Genomic DNA, 17,238 nt, shown 5'->3' with positions numbered 1-17,238 from the left:
AATCACCCATTCGACACATGCTGTTTTAATATTCTTCAAAATTTTTTATTGAACAAAAGTATTTCAATTCTCATCACGTTGTCGGCGATACAGTACCATAGTTTGATCTTAACGATTCATTTATGCACCTCATCTTATTCTGAATATATACATACAGTGGAGACAAGAATTAAATAACAATGCTCAATAACATTCAGATATATCATATAAAAGCTGAGGACCCCATGATCAACACTTCCATTGGTAAACGAATGCACATAGAAAAAGAAATAAATGTAAAAGTAAATGTTTGGTAGGACTAGAACTTTTTTCTATTACAGACCAAATGACAGTATATTTGGTGTCTTGACGGTGGAGAGATGACTATCAATAATAACAGCTGTTGCCTTTCTCAATTGTTGGGCTGGTTTTGTTATTAACATTGTTTGTTGACCTATGAATGATATTTTATTTAGGATTTATAAATGTATAAATGTAGAACTTAGGGTTGCCCCTTCTTTGTTGATTGGTTATTGGGGTCTCAGTTTTTATAGTTTTTCATGTGTGATGAGACTTTTCCTGCAAACTTCTTTGTAATCACAAAATTCACAAAGATATATTCTTCCTTGAAAAATACTCGATCAGAAGAGGTACTCTTTTATAACGGCATTCATTTGCAGGAGCTGGAGGAGATCAAGTGTAGTTACTCAAAAGTGTTACCAAAAGGTTGTTTTTTTATTATTATTCTTCAGTCAGTATCCTCATGTAATTACAGACATACTGGAGAACAGAACAGAAACATGTTCAATGTGACACAATATAAAGCATGAGCATAGAGCTATGAATGAATGCCAAGTTTAGTGAGTGCAGTGCAGACCTGGAGCCAGTAGTATGGGTACAGGGTGGCACATTTGGTTACATTGATAAACATTCAAACTCTACAGGAAATCAGAGGTCTCCCCTATTGCATTAACACTTCCCCACTGCCATTCAGAAACATTACAAGAAGTATTGTAGCCAGCTTTTTAATAATATTACTAATAATGACTGGAGATGAAAACATGGCGGAGTTTAATAAAAGTGAAAGACAAAAGTTTAAATGGGGAGAGAAATCAAGTAGAGCAATGGTGAAAATGAGGAGAAAAAAGGCAAGAGAGTGATTGTGGTCACTTTGTGAAGTCACTGAATGAAAGAGCAATGATTGATACCACCCAAGAGGAATTTAAATTAGCTTTAAAAAAAAACAAAATATTAACTCAGGAACAAGCATTTAGACATCTTTTAAAAATAAATGAACAAAACAAAATAAAACAATAGCTAACAAGTTGACAGGGCAATACTAGAGTAAGGTCCCTCAAAGGTTCAAGTCCTCTGAACTGTTAAACATTTTGTCCTCCTGTGTGGATTAAGAGCAATGGTGTAACCTACAATGTGCATGGTAGTAAATGGACATTATGTATGACATCAGAAGGAGAGCTTAACCCCCAACAAGGCCTCAGGCGTTCTGTTAGCGGCAGATGTGGTCACTGCAAATGTTAGCACATCCAAGACAGAGAGGCTTAGTATGCATTGTGCTGTACATGAAGGATGTGGCTGGATATTTGCTGACAGTGCATGCCATCTTGGGGTTAACTGCTTGGTTGTAGAGCTAGAAAGAATTTCATCTGATCACCACTGGAGGGCGACAGATAAAACTTGACTGTAGTACAGACGCCATAGCGAGAGGGTCCACAGCTAAGGCTTGGATTAAGACAGTTAGGGAGTGGCATTTTTATTACGTGTGTGTATAGTGTGTATGAGAGAGTGTGGAGAGTGTGTGTGTGTGTGTGCATGTATGTGTGTATGTGTGAGATCCAGTGTAAGTGTGAGGATGTGTGAATCACAGCAGCGCTTTGACCAGGTACAGCTTCTCTCCATGTTCGCTGGTGAAGATGGGGGCTTTCTTGTAGTGCTCCAGTAGTTCGTCCATGGAGTTGAACCTGCGCTGGCCGATACAGTACACTCCTTCTGACAGCTGCACTTTAAAGTGCTTATTCTTACCCACAGCCTTCAGAGACACAGAGAAATCACTGGGCTGAAAGACAAAGAGGGAGAGTTGTTGGAACAGTTAGAAATGGAGAGAGGAACATGTGCAGCAGGTGGCAGTATATTCTCACATTTAAAGATCTGGGTTCATTTTCCAAACTGATACATGTGAAAGAAAGAAAAGTAAAAATCAAGTAGCTTCAGAGGTCTCTTAAGTTGCTGAAGAGTAGATTCTAGATGGCTGCAGTACAAAAACACGTTTGACTGTGAATAACATTGGTTATGATAAATAAAAATGTTATGTTATTCAAATGCAATATGAATAATAAGCTGTAAATTGTAAGCTGTAACTTCCAAATGCACATTTGATAAAATGCTGAGCCACCTCTGTGGATTCATTTTGTTTGCAATCATGTTCCATGCAACTTCACTGTCTGCACTTTATTATACATTTTCTCTTATGAACCTCGCCTACTAGTAGCAGAATTTCCTTTCTGCTCCAGTTCAGTTTTATTTTTGTTTCCATTACAGCCAATTTGTGATTATTTTGTCATGATTTATTTATTTATGTTGTTTATTACACATATTAATTGCTACTAGACTCGTGTCTGTACAGTAAATCTGAAATTAATTAGAGAGTGGTCTGACTCAGCAAGACAGCCAATAAGTGTATTACCCAAAATGTCAAACTATTCCTTTAAAGATTTCAAATAAATAAAATTAACATCATTGTGAAGACTTTTTATGAGTGATTAATCTTGCAGATGTAGGTTACATCCCTGTGTGTGATTGGCTATTTCTTCTCTGAGCATGAGAGTTACATGAGAATTATGATGTGACTTAAGAGCGGCTGCTTCTACTAGTATGCAGGATGTTGCTAAATGTTTTTTTAAAGCATTCGAACTTACAATATAATTCTTACATTTAGTAAACACAGGTCCACAACATGCCTAGTGCCTCTAGTTCCAGAGTTCCTCCCAGCCTCTTTAAAGCAACTCTGTCATGACTTACACCGCACAGACTCACCGATGACTCGCTGTCTCGTATGAGGAAGTCGCCCTCCTCTCCTCTCTCATTGAGTATACTCTCAGCCTGGTGTCTGGTGATGTTGCCATAGTACCAGTCCCTCCCAGCGAACTTCCCTGAGCGTGCCGGTGCCACAAAGCGGTTCTGCGGGGAGCTCGACGTGGAAGAGGGCAGGCCGGGCCGCTCGTCCAGCACCATCACATAGTTCTTAGGTACCAGGCCCACCATGCCACGCGAGTTCTTACACCTCCACCACTCCGGGTCATTCTCTGGCTTCTCCACCACCTCCATGACCTCTCCCTTCTCAAAGTTCAGCTCCTCCTCGGTCACAGAGCTGAAGGGGTAGAGTGTTTGAACCAGGTGGAGCACTTCACCACGGCCGCCTGCGCGCCCGTTGGCCAACAAAGTCCCTTGAGAGCCTCCGTGGTAGCCCAGTGAAGAATCTCCCTCCCCTCTGTCATCTGCTCCTCCCATCTCCTCCTGGACGTAATTGGAGGGAAACCAGCCCACACGGCCCGCCTGGGTGCCCCGCCACCAACCGTCGCTGCACTTCTCCATCACGATGACCCTGGAGCCCTTCACCAAGGTCAGCTCGTCTTCCCTCTCTGCTGTGTAGGCAAACTTGACCACAGCGGGGATGTTGAGGTCGTAGATTCTCTCCGCGGCTCCTCCTCCCATCCCTCCGCCCCCGCTGCCATTGGAAGGATATTCTGTGTCTGAGCTTGGAGTTGGGGAAGCATCACGGGCGCTTGGCTTCCTCTTAGTTTTTCCCAAACCTGCAGCAAGAACAGAAACAGAAGAGAATGATGACACAGACATAGAGATTAGTAAAGGCTGCTTTTGTTTTTTAAACTTAAATAAACTTTACATTGACACATTATCACATTATAAAGTAGATATGGCAAACATGTTAGCAGCCACTGTACTATTTAAACATCCAGCAGATGTGGAGTAACATGAGAATTCATTTGGAGTCGTATTTGTGTCCATCTGACAAATGCAAGTCCAATATTCACTCTTTTTTTTTAGCTCTGGTCTGGTATCCACCAGCTAGTCTATAACTTTGTCTCCTGTGTAGTGCTGGTAAGTTTGTGTGTAGCAGGTTTTTCACTAAAAAAACCATCTGCGTGCTGCGTCTCGACACCAGGCTGATGAAAGTGGTGGGCCCAAACCAAAACTGTGAAGTTGTGTCCCTAAAACCTAAACAACAAGCTGAAAGACGCTAAAATGCTCTGTAGAGCTGTGGGGAACTGAAGAGCTGGGTGATAATTCTCTGTAGGTTTACTACTACAAGTTAATCCTTACATGCACACATGAACACAAACACACATGTAGTCATTTGATTAGGAATATAAAAATATTGAGTATAGCAGCTTTAAACTTTAAATTTTGGCATTAGAGCAGTGGTGAGAATAGATAACTGATAGCCAGGAAAAACCCGAGATTAGGTCGGCAGGAAACTGATTGAGGTTGCAAGTTCCACTTAAGGGCCCTCAAAAGCAAAGGATAAAGGATATCCTATGAGAAACCTCAGCAGTGAAGGACAGATCGATACTCCTGATAATAAAATTAATACCAAGGTTAAGTTTTTCTCATACCTGAAGAAATGAAAGCGCTCATTTCTTTTTGGTATTCTGTCGACACCGTCTACACGCAAGATACGCATCTATTCTAATGAAGGCTGAAAATAGATGATGCAGACAGCGAAAGAAAAGTGGAGCAGGCACCATGGGCTTGATAATGACAGGCACATCCAGGATCAAAGCTCCTGCCTTACCTGTCTCTGACTTTTCCATTCATGAACTTTCAAAGACGCTCCTTGAAACATGCGTTTGCACACTTCAATGAGGCCCTAAGTTTCTAAAGTCGCTCTCTAAAGTTGAACATAACCAAGGAGGCCTTCTTTTCACATTCATGTTAAAATAATAATGACACACCATATTGTAGACAATGTTTAACCAGTTCATATGACAGCTGAAGCTTTTGTCAGCATATACTCATGTGTGCTCCTAATAACTGAAGTGGGTTTCTTGACAGCTAATCACCCAGTTTGTGCCACAGAGCCTGCTGAAATGCCACAGAAATGTCATTGCTGAATAGTACATTTACATTGTTTGGAAAACTGCTGGGTTCACACAGAGTAGCATGAAACTTGTTGGCAGAGAGAGGAGGAGGAGGAAGAGAGCTGAGAAGAAAGACGAGAGGTCCCTTGGCAGCTGTTTCTCACACACACAGTAGACCGAGCACATCAGAGGCCACAGCTGACAAAAACGCAATGAAGAAGGATGAGACAGGAATAACAAGCAGATCATGTTTATGGATAGCAGTGTGTATCCTACATATCTGATGGCTCTGTGTGTGTGTGTGTGTGTGTGTATGTGAGATTATTCTGCATCTCCTGGCTGTAAGCTGAAAAAGTTTGACTCTTGGGCTACTTCAGGTTAGGGTTGAACAATTATTCAAAATTTTATCAAAATCGCAACATGGCCTACTGCAATTTTCAAATCACAGGAGGTGCAAAATTTATTTAAGGCAAAATGTGTGTCAAAATACCATTTTAAGATAAATATTGTCGTGCTGCTCTCAAAAATCACACCATTCCCTCTAATATTGTTAATCATATCACAATTGCAATATCAGTCAAAATAATCACAATTAGATATTTTTCTCAAAATTGTTTAGCTCCACTTCAGGTGATCCCTTAGGAAAAATAAAATAGACTGTCGTTGCCATGAGTTAGCAAGCAGAGACACACAAGAAAGCAGCAAACACACACTTCCTTGAGCTAAGTGAAAGCACTTTAACGCACACACAGATACACACGCAACTTTCTTCTTCACTTATTTCCACTTCAAGAGACTGGCCTGCTGGTTAGAGCAGCAGCAGGCTATATTCTCTCCTCCCACACATTCACTCCAAACCTTCACCTACCTCCTCATCTTGTGGAAGTAGACTAGGGTTTCAAGCCCAGAGGACTGCAACTCAGAGGGAAGTGAGTTGATAAGAGCCTGCGTGTCTGCAAGTTGCAGCATATTGCTTCATGCCACGGCTTACAGTGGAGGGATGTGTGACGGTTACTGCGTTATATGAGTCTGCACATTACCACCCACCAGACACATGGAGGTGTGTGCAGTGATGAAAAAGCACAACTTGGCCCTCAAATGGAGAATAAGTACTGTGTCAGCGAGTGATGTGACTTAAAAGAAGACTTTAAATAACCTTTTGAGTGATGCTGCATTCTCAATTTTCAACAAATGTCTGGGGTCATAATGCGCAACTTTGTGTAAAACCAATAAAACCTGCCAAAAAGCTTGAGGAGACAAATGAAATATTTGTCAGTGGGATCAGTGTTTGCACTGGAATAAAAAAAAAGGTGTACACACTCTTAAGCAGCAGCCTTGAAGGATAAGTTAAAGTCTGTCTTAATAACAGTCAGGTTGAACACCGAAAGGTTTTCCTTCCTGTAATAATTCCTCGTGTTCATACTGACCATTAAAAGATCCTCTTCAAATGCACCTGAAGAGGGATGAAGAGGAGGGGCCAAAATCCACAGTGTGTCCACAAAGTCATTTTGTGCAAAAAGGCACTTAAAAGTTTATCTCAAGCTTATATGATGCTTCAGCAGTCTGAGTTAGTCTTATCAAGTAGATATCTGACACATTTATAGTCTTTTTAGCATAAAATTCCTTCTTTGTGTTTCTCTGTTGAGCTGCGGTAGAAGTATAGTAACAAAAAGAAGGACTTTGGCAATAAAAAGACTGTAACATTGAAAGATATCTACTTGATTTGACTCATTTGGATGGCTGGAGCTTCATATGAATTTCAGATAAACTTTTAAATATATTTTTGCACAAAAGAAGGACTGTGGATTTTGGCCCCCGTCACTTACATTGTAAATGCATTATGAAGGGATCCTCTAATGGTCAGTATGAACAGGAGTGATTATAGCATGAAACATCTGTTACAATGTTCATTTGGACACCTGACTGTTGTTTTAAGATGGACTTGAAATATTGTGAACCTGTCCTTTAATAACATGCACATGCAGTATCTGGGGCCACCAATTGTGCACTAGAATAATTAATTTGAGGGTACAAATTACTTTATTTTTTAGCCACATCAGCAGCGTGGCTCTGTAGATGGCATCATCTGTGCACCAATTTCATCAACTGGTAGAGACATTCATTGCCCCCAGCAATGAATCTTACTGACTTTGGTGATCCCCTGACTTTTCCTACAGCACCATCATCAAAACTTTAATTTGTACAGTACTTTTATGACCAATTACCTGCGAAATTAATGTCATTCCTGCAGCCTCAGCTGTATTTTGTGTTTAGTGCTAATTAGCAAATGTCATCACTGTAACACACTAAAACTAAAATGTTGAACCTGCAAAACATCAGCATGTTAGCTTGCTGGTGTTAGCATTTAGCTCCCCAATAGGGCTGGGTTTAAAAAACTGATTTTCCAATTCAAATTTGAATGATCCGATATTGATTCATAGAATCACAAGATCAATCTTTTAATATATGCCTTTTCCCGTGGATGTGTGAAGCTTTAACCCCTGTTAGTCTCACATGGCCAGCCTTTGGTTCTTCACGCAACGACATCTGTCCACGTGAGAGACTAATGAACCTCAGTTGAATCAAAAAACATGGCGGGAGCTGCTGCGGGACTTTCTTGACATCCTACAGCTTGATAACTTACCATTTCACATTTGACTAAAGACTACTCTGAAAGTAAGGACACAAGAAACTCAGAATAATCATACATCTGCACTGGAAGATATGGAAGATATTTTTTGCAGTGCGGACAGTGTAATGTTAGCTGTCAGTCCAGAGCAGCATCAGCAGGAGTCATTGCGACATCACCACCTGATCAGCAAGAGTATTCAACATTAAAACACTCGGTCGTGACTAACACCAGACATTACACCAAGCCATTTTTTGTAGTTAAATTATTCACATCGATGCTCAAAAGTGTGTTGTGCTAATATCATTAGCTAGTGGTCTGTTAGCTAAAAGAAATCCAAGCCAAGTTATCTAAAAGTAATAACACACTTGTGTCGACATGACGTGTAGCGTCTCTGCACCACACCCTCTGCACTAAAGAAAGCACTTGTACTATTTTTATCTGGTCACTTAATACTCACTGACTGTAGAGTCTGTAGAGTTGCACTATATTGTGTTGACTGCCGTAGTGTGTTGGTCATGTTAAATAAAAAGTACATTAATGTAGCTGCTTTGGGGTCAATTCTTAATGTAAACATGAATATTTTTATTAATTCACCAGGTTAGAGGCTTCCTTGTACAGTTTACAGCATTAGGTCTCTGAGAATCTCTTTCATATACAAGCAAAATTGTTATTGTAACTGAAATATCCTTAACTGAATCCATATTGAATTGAGCCGGAAATCAAATTGATTTGGGACCTTGTGAATCGGAATTAAATCAGGAAATTAGTGGCAATACCCATCCCTACTCCCTGGGTAGAGCCTCTAGCATAGCTTTAGTCTTCATCTTGTTTAAGATAATTTTTGTCATTATTCGACAATAATAAAACATATCAACAAATGTCCCCGGCCAGAATCAAACCCACAGGGCTGCAGTTGTATGGTATGCATATTAAACCACTTGGCCATCATAATGTCCCACAAATGACTAATTCTTCACACAAAATATGGTAATAAATGTGCACAAATTATCAAAAAATGTACCTCCTGTCACCTGCTGCACTCTTCATGGACCATTTATGGACAGAGGATTTTTGAAAGCAGCAGCTTTCTGAGTGAATTACTGTAGACATAAATTGTGCTTCACACAGCTACACGGTTGTGTGTCCTCTTGCAGCGTGTTTGTACAGGAAACAAGTGGACAGGACAAATGGACTTCAGCTATATAATGCTTTTCATCAGAGGACAGGACAAAAGGCTTCACACAGCCTCACATTCGCCCACGCACACTCACACATCAATGGTGGCAGAGAGGTCACGCAAAAACTCAGGTGGACAGAAATTTAACATGTTGGTACATTGTACCAATAAGTGCTGGCCTGATTCGAACACTGAGTGGGACCTTTGCTGAATTTTTTAAGCCATTACTGATTTTTTCTCCACGTGAGAGAAAACTGGGGCACAAAGTAGCACGCAGCCATTCAATTCTGCCTGGATGGATGTCGATGATACAACGACATTAAATCACAGTAACTGAGGAGAGAAGTGGAGATAACAGTAATCATGGACTATCTGCAAGGTCCATAATAACAATGTGGACTCATCGAGGAGCTGAAAAAAAGAAGAAAAAAACCTGAGGACATATATATGGGATGAAGTAATCCTGCTGTCAGCCAATCAGATTCTCTATTTGAGTGTGTGAGTAAGTTCCATTAGCCCCTGACCTCACCTATTGCTCATTGCCTCATCAAGAAAATGTTCTTGCCTATTTGATTTGCTCAGGCTTTTAACACTAAAGAGCTACTGGCTGGAAGCAAACTACTTAGACTGAAATGGAACTAGGCCATAATGTTGTAGTCGATATGTAACACTCGGGTACAGAGGGGTGATCTATCATTCCAACGCAACCATTAGGCTGCTGTTTTCTCCACTAATCAATCTGCTGATCATAGTAAAGCAGAGAACTACAATGACAGAGCCTGAAGAGACGGGGGCTGATGAGGACAGTATTAGTGACGGGGAGTGAGTGGGGGTAGGGGGTAGGGGGGTGAATGTTCTTTCTGCGCACAATGAGCCCTGGTCAGGGTGATGGTGGCAGGCTGTGCCACGCTGGCCCACATAAAGCTGCAGAGTTTCCCTGAGGGCTGATATCCACAGAGCTGAGAGGAATCAGCACATAAGACCAGACTCCCTTCATCTCTCTGTCTATTCTCTCCTCATCCCCTCCCTCCACCACTACAGTTACTATTTTTATTACAATTGCACTTCATGATTATTCTGTCCTATTAGAGATTCCTCCAGATGTTTCTAGTTTCTCTCCATCTCTCTCCCTCTGCCAACCTGAGAAAAAGCGGTGACTTAAGCTAAAACTGTCAAAACAGATGACTTTCTTGCCTCAAGAAAGTAGATCATTTTTACATGAATTCCTTCCTTTTTGACTTGAACTGTATACCAACACATCCCACTTCAGCAGCCATCTATAAATGATGTCACCTCATTCAGTCAAGGCTGCTTCCCGCTGTTCACATCTGTGGCATCTGTATTCTGCGACTGCAGCCTGGCAACGGCTCTGATGGTGATTAGGGGAATTTTTATCTTCTACCCTCAAATTCCCAATTATAAAAATAAATTAGATCAGATGAAGTTGGGAAGCCTAATATCTTTTAGGAGCTGGTTATGAGCTCATTGGTCTTATTATCAGTCATAACAAATAAAACCAATTTTATGACGCCTGAGAGATTTAACCATGCATGTTTTGAAGCAGCACTTTAAGGCTCAGAGGCAGCGGTTTCTTCCAGACAACTGTGACAAAGAGTGCATCATTAAATATTAAAAAAAAAAATCTAAAAATACCAACACACAAGATAATTGCTCACTGACATATGGGAGAGCTCACACTCCGCTACTGGTACGCTCTGATTTCACGCACAACTGATTTGATTTTATGCACAAGATGATGTGTACAAACTAAGCAATGGCCAAACAGGTGGCTTAGTTACAGTGAGACTAAGTGTTAAAGCATGCACAATAACGGCTTGGGTCACCCCTGGAGTGAAGAATACATGTGTAAATTGATCATATTCGTAATGTTAAAAAACATAAAACATCAAATAAACATGATTAAAAGGTTAAGTAATCAGGCTCGATGTCTCAGTGCTTGACCGTTTTCAGTACTCGATGCTGTGGACATATTTCAGTCAGGACTGTACAGAGATGTCCAGCACTGGTGCATAAAATGAATCCTGAATTTGAATAAATTCTTTCTATTTAATCATTCATGAACAAGGTTGCCTATTGTTAAAAAAGAATACAATGTATTTTCTACATTTCTCAGAACTAACATGTTGGTTCTGTTTTCCTAGACGATTGTGACGAGAAAAAAAAAAAAGAGAGACTGGTCTGTTGTGCTCTGTGCACTTAAATGGTAAGATGCAGGATGAACCTTTATAAATTAGTGCATATGAAAGTCATCTCTTTGATGTACTATAACTTTCATTTTCATAGATCCCTTTTTATAGCTGGCTGCAAAGGAACCAAAACCAACCTTTTATTTTACAAGCAGACAATTAGTAATTTTGGAAAAGTATGAATGGCTCTCGAGCTCTATTCTCTCTATATAGCTAGTCTAATATATTTCAGTCAAGGCTTGGGACCGGGAGACAGTGTGCTGACAGTTGAGAGCAACAACCAACTCAACAGGATCCCTGGAGTGCACAGTGTCAGCTCCCAGCTAGGACAGAGACACATTGAGAGATTGATTTTACTTCTGAGGAGATTCAGGCCAACACACATGCATGCACACAAACTGACCACTGTTTATGAGCATGTCTTATCTCGTCTACCAGGGAGCAGAAAGTATTGAAAAAGGAAGTGTAGTAATTTTCCGCTTTCACTGAAAATAATCTGCTGACTGACAACTTGTACACACAGGCAACCTTTAAGTAGAGTGAAACTAAATTCCCCTTACCCAGTGTGTCTTTGATGTTCTTCACCAGCGAGCCTTTCTTCAGGCTGTTCTTGCGCTCAACGTAGTTTGATGGCACATAACCCGTTTGGTTGGCACCATTGCGGACACGCCACCAGGTCTTTGAGTCGTCCAGGAGGTAGAGACGCTCGTTTTTACGGATGTCAAGTTCCTGGTCCTGCTGGGCCGTGTAGTCCCACTTGGCTACAACAATCACCTCCTCTGTCATCTTTCATGGAGTCCCCCTGTGAAGAAGAAGGGCACTGGGGTGAGCTAAGGATAAACACCCCTTAAATACTGTCACACAGAGGTATACAGCAACTTCAGTGTGATTATTGGCATAGGAGCAATTTGTCACAAGATTAAAAACAAAAACAAGAAACAAGTGTGTAATTTGTGGAGATGGTCACACCTTAAAATGGCCACTAGGGGGCAGATAGGTTGATCATGAGTAGTGGAATGATTGATTCTTAAGAGATTATGTGTGTGAATGCGTTACAAACTTGATCCATTAGGTGATTCACATTTTGTTTTGGTTTATAATTAACTGAGGATCAGTTGTGCCAACTTCAGAACAATGGTAGGCATCAACACTGAAACAAGACTCAAAAACATTCCTATTACATGACATTTCAATTTATTATTATAATATTACTATAATATTTTTACAGGGTAGTTTTAAGGTGTGCGTGTGTGAGACTCAGTTTTGCTGTAACAAGTGACAAGTCATTACAAATTAATCCATATCCATCCATGCACACAATTTTTAAACCGCTTATCCCAGCTCACATTGGGCATTAAACAGGATACATCCTGGACAGGTTGCCAGTTTATCTCAAGGCTAAATTACATAACCAAGCTAAACATGAGCTTAAAGTTCACGGTAATATTTAGTGTCTAAAGCGACACTAAAACTCCTTGGATGAAGATTATCACAACATTGCTCAAAACATGGAGTCACATAAACAAAATGCCCCTGAAAAGATGCTACATAAAACCAACAGTTGAAAAGATTAAAGGCACGCAGGCTTCAGGACAGTAGTTGCTCTAAAATGCAACTTTCATCCAAAAAAAGCATCTCTAAAAAGGCTTCTTTGGTAGAGAGCAGCACAAACACACAAAATCAATTTATGTGCTCATTCTGCATGCTCTCTCTCTCTCTCTCTCTCACACACACACACACACAAAGCCTCGCCTATTAGTTTTGGAGACAGACTGAGCGATTACATGCTCTATTTCACCAGGCCTTAGGTGAGGTGATCTGACATGGGTTTGCTGGACCACCTTAACTGCTGAGGAATTACACACGTCTGTTGATGAGACAGGCCAACTGGAAATTGTCTATTTAAGAATATGCATGAAGCGATTGGGCAAGTTCCTTTTTTTTTTTCCTCTTCTCAAAACTTTTTCTGTGATAAAGGAATCTCACGGTATGAGAACCATTCGAGCAATCCGGTTTATATTTAGCACACCGCCAAGTTAACAGTCTACAGGAATTGGAAACAAGATCACCGGAAGAAATAAAGGATGTAAAAATGGTGCAGGAGAAAAAGGGCAATGTGAAGATAAGGGTGAATGCACAGATATAGAATGAATGGTCATGTTGTAAAGCTATTATGTTGGCGATTGTCCAAAATAATCACATGAAACTGTATTTCATATCCAATCTGATATATGGCATTGTGGGACACTGGGGTTTATGGCATTGTTTCTCTACAGGGGGTGTAACTGCAATAAAAAATATATATATTTTAATGATTTTATGGCCTTTACAGACATAATGTATTACCTCAAATAGTGACCAGGGTCTTTATTTACCTCAACTGCAGAAGCTAACAGGCCTTTATTTCCTCTGTTTGATAAGTATAATTAGTCATATTTTAGTACAAAGCCTCGTTTTGAGGGGGGGGGGGGGGACCATTTAATTATGCCAGTAACATGTAAATGAATGACATCCTACAGTTTAATTTCCTCTACAACACAACTGAATTAATCATAGATACGTTTTACAAAAGCAGTTTCATAATTGTGTCAGGTTCAGTTATTTATGAATGACTTACAGTGTGGTAAGTTTCAGAATGAAAATACTTGCTAAGTCAAACACAGTTAAATGGAAAAAAAACCCCAGTACTGATAAGTTTGTGTGGGTGAGTTTAAGATGCAGGGGATTACCACACACTGAGGTTTGTATTTAAGTGGAAGTAGTCAGTTTTAAGTAGACTAGCAAGGAGTTGCAGCTGGGAGCTAACTGAACTATTCTTTTTGTCATTCATTTACATTTATTCCTTAATGAGAGGGTAGAGTGAAGATAAAGTGTAGCCACAAAAGAGAATTATGACTCATGAGAAGTGTAGCTGCACAAATTAGGCCACATATAAAAGATTCCATTACTGGTGGAGAGACTGATATCTTCTATGTAGGCTACATTTTATGAAATGCAAATGGAGGCACTCTCTAAAGCGCTGGCTGTTTTTTCAGCTGAAGATATTAAATTCCACTTCAATTAGGCCACAACCACAGAGACAGCACAGCCATCCGCTGCATACATTTTAACAGTTACAGTCACGACCAAAGACAGGGTTATGTGGCACTCCATGAAACGTGTCTCAGATGTTTTCTATCGCTTCAACAAACAGCAAAAATTCATGTGCAGCAGTTTGTACAGTAGAGCGTTGTACTTGTGAATGTGCCTCTGCTTGTCGTCACTAAAGCTGTCAAACTAGATTTCTTCACAGGCTGGGACAGGGACAGCTGAGGAGGTGAAGGAGGGGGAGGGAGTTGTTCAAAACGCTACTGGGCAAGTTTATGTCAAGTTTGCCATAACTTAAGTTACTCGACTTTCCCAAATGTCACTTTTACTGCAGCAACAATGGCAGCAGAAGGGAGAGGGTGAAAGGGTCGGTTCGACTATACAGGAGGAGACAAAAGGCAGCAGCTGTGATTCTTTCGAGAGCACAGGAAATAGAAGTGGAAGAGCAGATTTATGACAAGATGAGGGATGGTGACATCAGCTCTTCCAGGAGACAGGAGGTATGTGAGCATGCTGTGGCCTCTATCTGCCTCAGGCTACAGCTGCTGGATTAGACCAGGCTACTACTTTCCTTTCTTTTTGTTGTAGTGATTCCTCCTGGTGTGGATGGATGGATGGATGAGCAAGCCTGATGAAGTTTGTTGTGAAAATGCTCCACAGTATTTTACTGTTGCTGCATTTGAGGTCTTGACATATAAAGCAGATCAGAAGTGTATAAGCCTATATGTCGCTTGTAAGATTGTTTCATGGAAAATTCATTGCCAGAACATGGATTTAATCATAGTTTTTGGCTGGACCGGCCACAGACCAGCCCGATAACTATGGATGTCTGTCCAACACTGACTGACTGATTCACTGAGTTATGAAATTACACCAAGGGTTCGCCAGCCGAGTGTAGGAGTTTCCCCATTGGTCGTTGTTCTTTTAAAATGATTGGCATGAGGTGATAGAAGCAGAGGACAGCAGTGTGACACAGAGTGACTGGGTTTCCTGCTCCGAGCTGTGATGCTCTCAGCTGCGGTGTCAAATGCAGCGAAGTCGGCTAGACTCCTGTTTAAACAGGCCCGTACCAGTGTCTCTACCATCCAGTGTGATCGATTCATCAGCTGGCAGTGCTGGCAGCAGCCGGCAAGAGAGATGCTCTGTGGTGCGTTTGGATTTTATAACTGAACTAATACCAGAACGCAAGCTTTTTACTTCTCTGATGTTTTCACATCACAAACTATGAACAACAGTATTAAAACACAAGTCTTGCAAAACATGAGACTCATGTATCTGTTGTATCAGTTTAGTGTGGCTGCTCTGCAGGTGCTTATACAAATGAATATATATAAGTATATAAATACTCAATGCAGAGTGAAAAACAAGAGACATCCTCAGAGTGAAGCAGATGAAAGAGCAGGGGGAGTTAACAGATAATTAGAATAGTTATAATTAGAATTAAAATGAGTTCTCTTTCAAATCAAACATCCCAAGATATGAGTAAGAGGAGGAAAGTACTGTTCTTACTCAAACACAGCTTAACCATGTCATGTGATATTCTACTTCAATGCACTTTAACAACAAGTATTCCTGGGACTGCTACAGAAAATTGCAGATGAACAATTAATATCCAGGAATTCACTTTGTAGACACTACCACTGACTATCCCAGTAACAAACTGGCCACAATTTCACATACTGACCATACACAGTCCAGCCATATACTAGGTTTTGACCTGGTCTTGTTCTATTGAATTTATGCTAAAATCATCTACTATCATAGAATCCTGTGGTCTTTACTTTCACACCACAAATGAACTACATCACAGTTAGCTTGAAAGCAGCTGGAAGGTGATCAATTAACACCCGCCAAGCGTCAAATGTGGTTATATTTTCCGTTTGGCAAGTTAATCTCGGAGGGCTATTTGCCACACCAGCAGGTAAATATTTGTACCAAAATAGTAATGTAATAAAACATCTGACATGATGGCTCGGAGGAAATTAATCATGTTTGTCCATATACATTGTAGACAAATGAACTATATGTGTTGTTTTTACATGCGTCTAAACATTGCTGCGAAACTGTAGGAGCGCTCAAGACGGTCTGAGGCGAAGGAGTGCCTTCAAGTTTATATTTGACATAATACCTTATTATGTCAGCGAAATGTAGTGAAACAAATGCATATGTGACACAAAAAGGCAATTTATTGTTTAGGCTAGTAAAAATATGCTTGGCATGTGGATTTTTTCATTTACCAGTGCCCTTGGCAGGTGAGTCAAAAAGTTAATTTCAGACACTTTGATTCATATCAGCATTTTAATCTGAGCAGTTTAATAGTTCTGAACCAGGAACTTCTGCATTTGAAGTGAATACCTTCTGAAGCACAGTAGGCTACAGCTGTTAATTAAATGTCAGGTACATATAATCGACATTTAATATAATATGCTGCTCATCTCATTTTCAGGTTGTAGATGCAGGTTGTGAACATTAATTAGGCTGCCACTAAAAACTGTCGCGTTTCTGCCTTCTCATCCAACAAAAGGTGATTAAACATCTTTGAGTTGTAGTTATTTTAGTCTTTAGTTACTTACAAATGTTGAAAGACACATAAGATTCAATAAGTGGATTTGAATTTGAATCCTTCCACCTTAGTGTCATTTCTTGCCGCTTGTGTCTCCATGTAGGTTAGCAGAATAACACGTGATTTTCTCCCATCCTGACATGAGTACTTTGCCTCCCTTCATCCATGATACCAATATCTCTGTCTCCTTGACAACCTTGCTCATTAGGCAGAGTGATGGGAAGGCCACTTCAAATCAAGTTCATCCTCCTCTGTGGGCAATCATGTATGTCACAGTGGCAGCTACTGAGTAACACTGCTCGTTCGGATGTCAGTAAATGTGCCGTCACTCTCGACAGCTTATACAGAAATCAGTCTGACTCTGTTTTTAAAGCACTGGATCCACTAAACATAAAATTTCATACAAATACACCCATTTAATCAGTCACAATGAGTTTCCTTAATATGGTTAAACAGATTTGAGGTTCGACACAAATGTT

At 40.4% G+C, this 17,238-nt stretch overlaps 1 protein-coding gene across 2 annotated transcripts in view; it reads right to left on the bottom strand.

Annotated features, from left to right (window-relative positions):
- Window positions 1-693: 693 nt before the first annotated feature.
- nck2a (NCK adaptor protein 2a) overlaps window positions 694-17,238 on the bottom strand; it is a 39,832-nt gene continuing 23,287 nt past the window's right edge. For both annotated transcript variants that reach the window (XM_044366237.1, XM_044366236.1), the window contains 3 exons: window positions 11,670-11,911; window positions 3,031-3,806; window positions 694-2,053 (listed from right to left, as the gene is read on the bottom strand). In XM_044366237.1, the coding sequence (XP_044222172.1) occupies window positions 1,859-2,053; window positions 3,031-3,806; window positions 11,670-11,895 (1,197 nt within the window). In that variant the 5' untranslated portion in view covers window positions 11,896-11,911 and the 3' untranslated portion in view covers window positions 694-1,858. The remainder of the gene's footprint in view (window positions 2,054-3,030; window positions 3,807-11,669; window positions 11,912-17,238) is intronic.

The sequence above is a fragment of the Thunnus albacares genome, chromosome 11, assembly GCF_914725855.1.
Source record: "Thunnus albacares chromosome 11, fThuAlb1.1, whole genome shotgun sequence".
In the NCBI taxonomy this organism is placed as follows: Eukaryota; Metazoa; Chordata; class Actinopteri; order Scombriformes; family Scombridae; genus Thunnus; species Thunnus albacares.
Note: the sequence above shows the minus strand (reverse complement) of the source record. Positions and strands in the feature narration are given on the sequence as shown.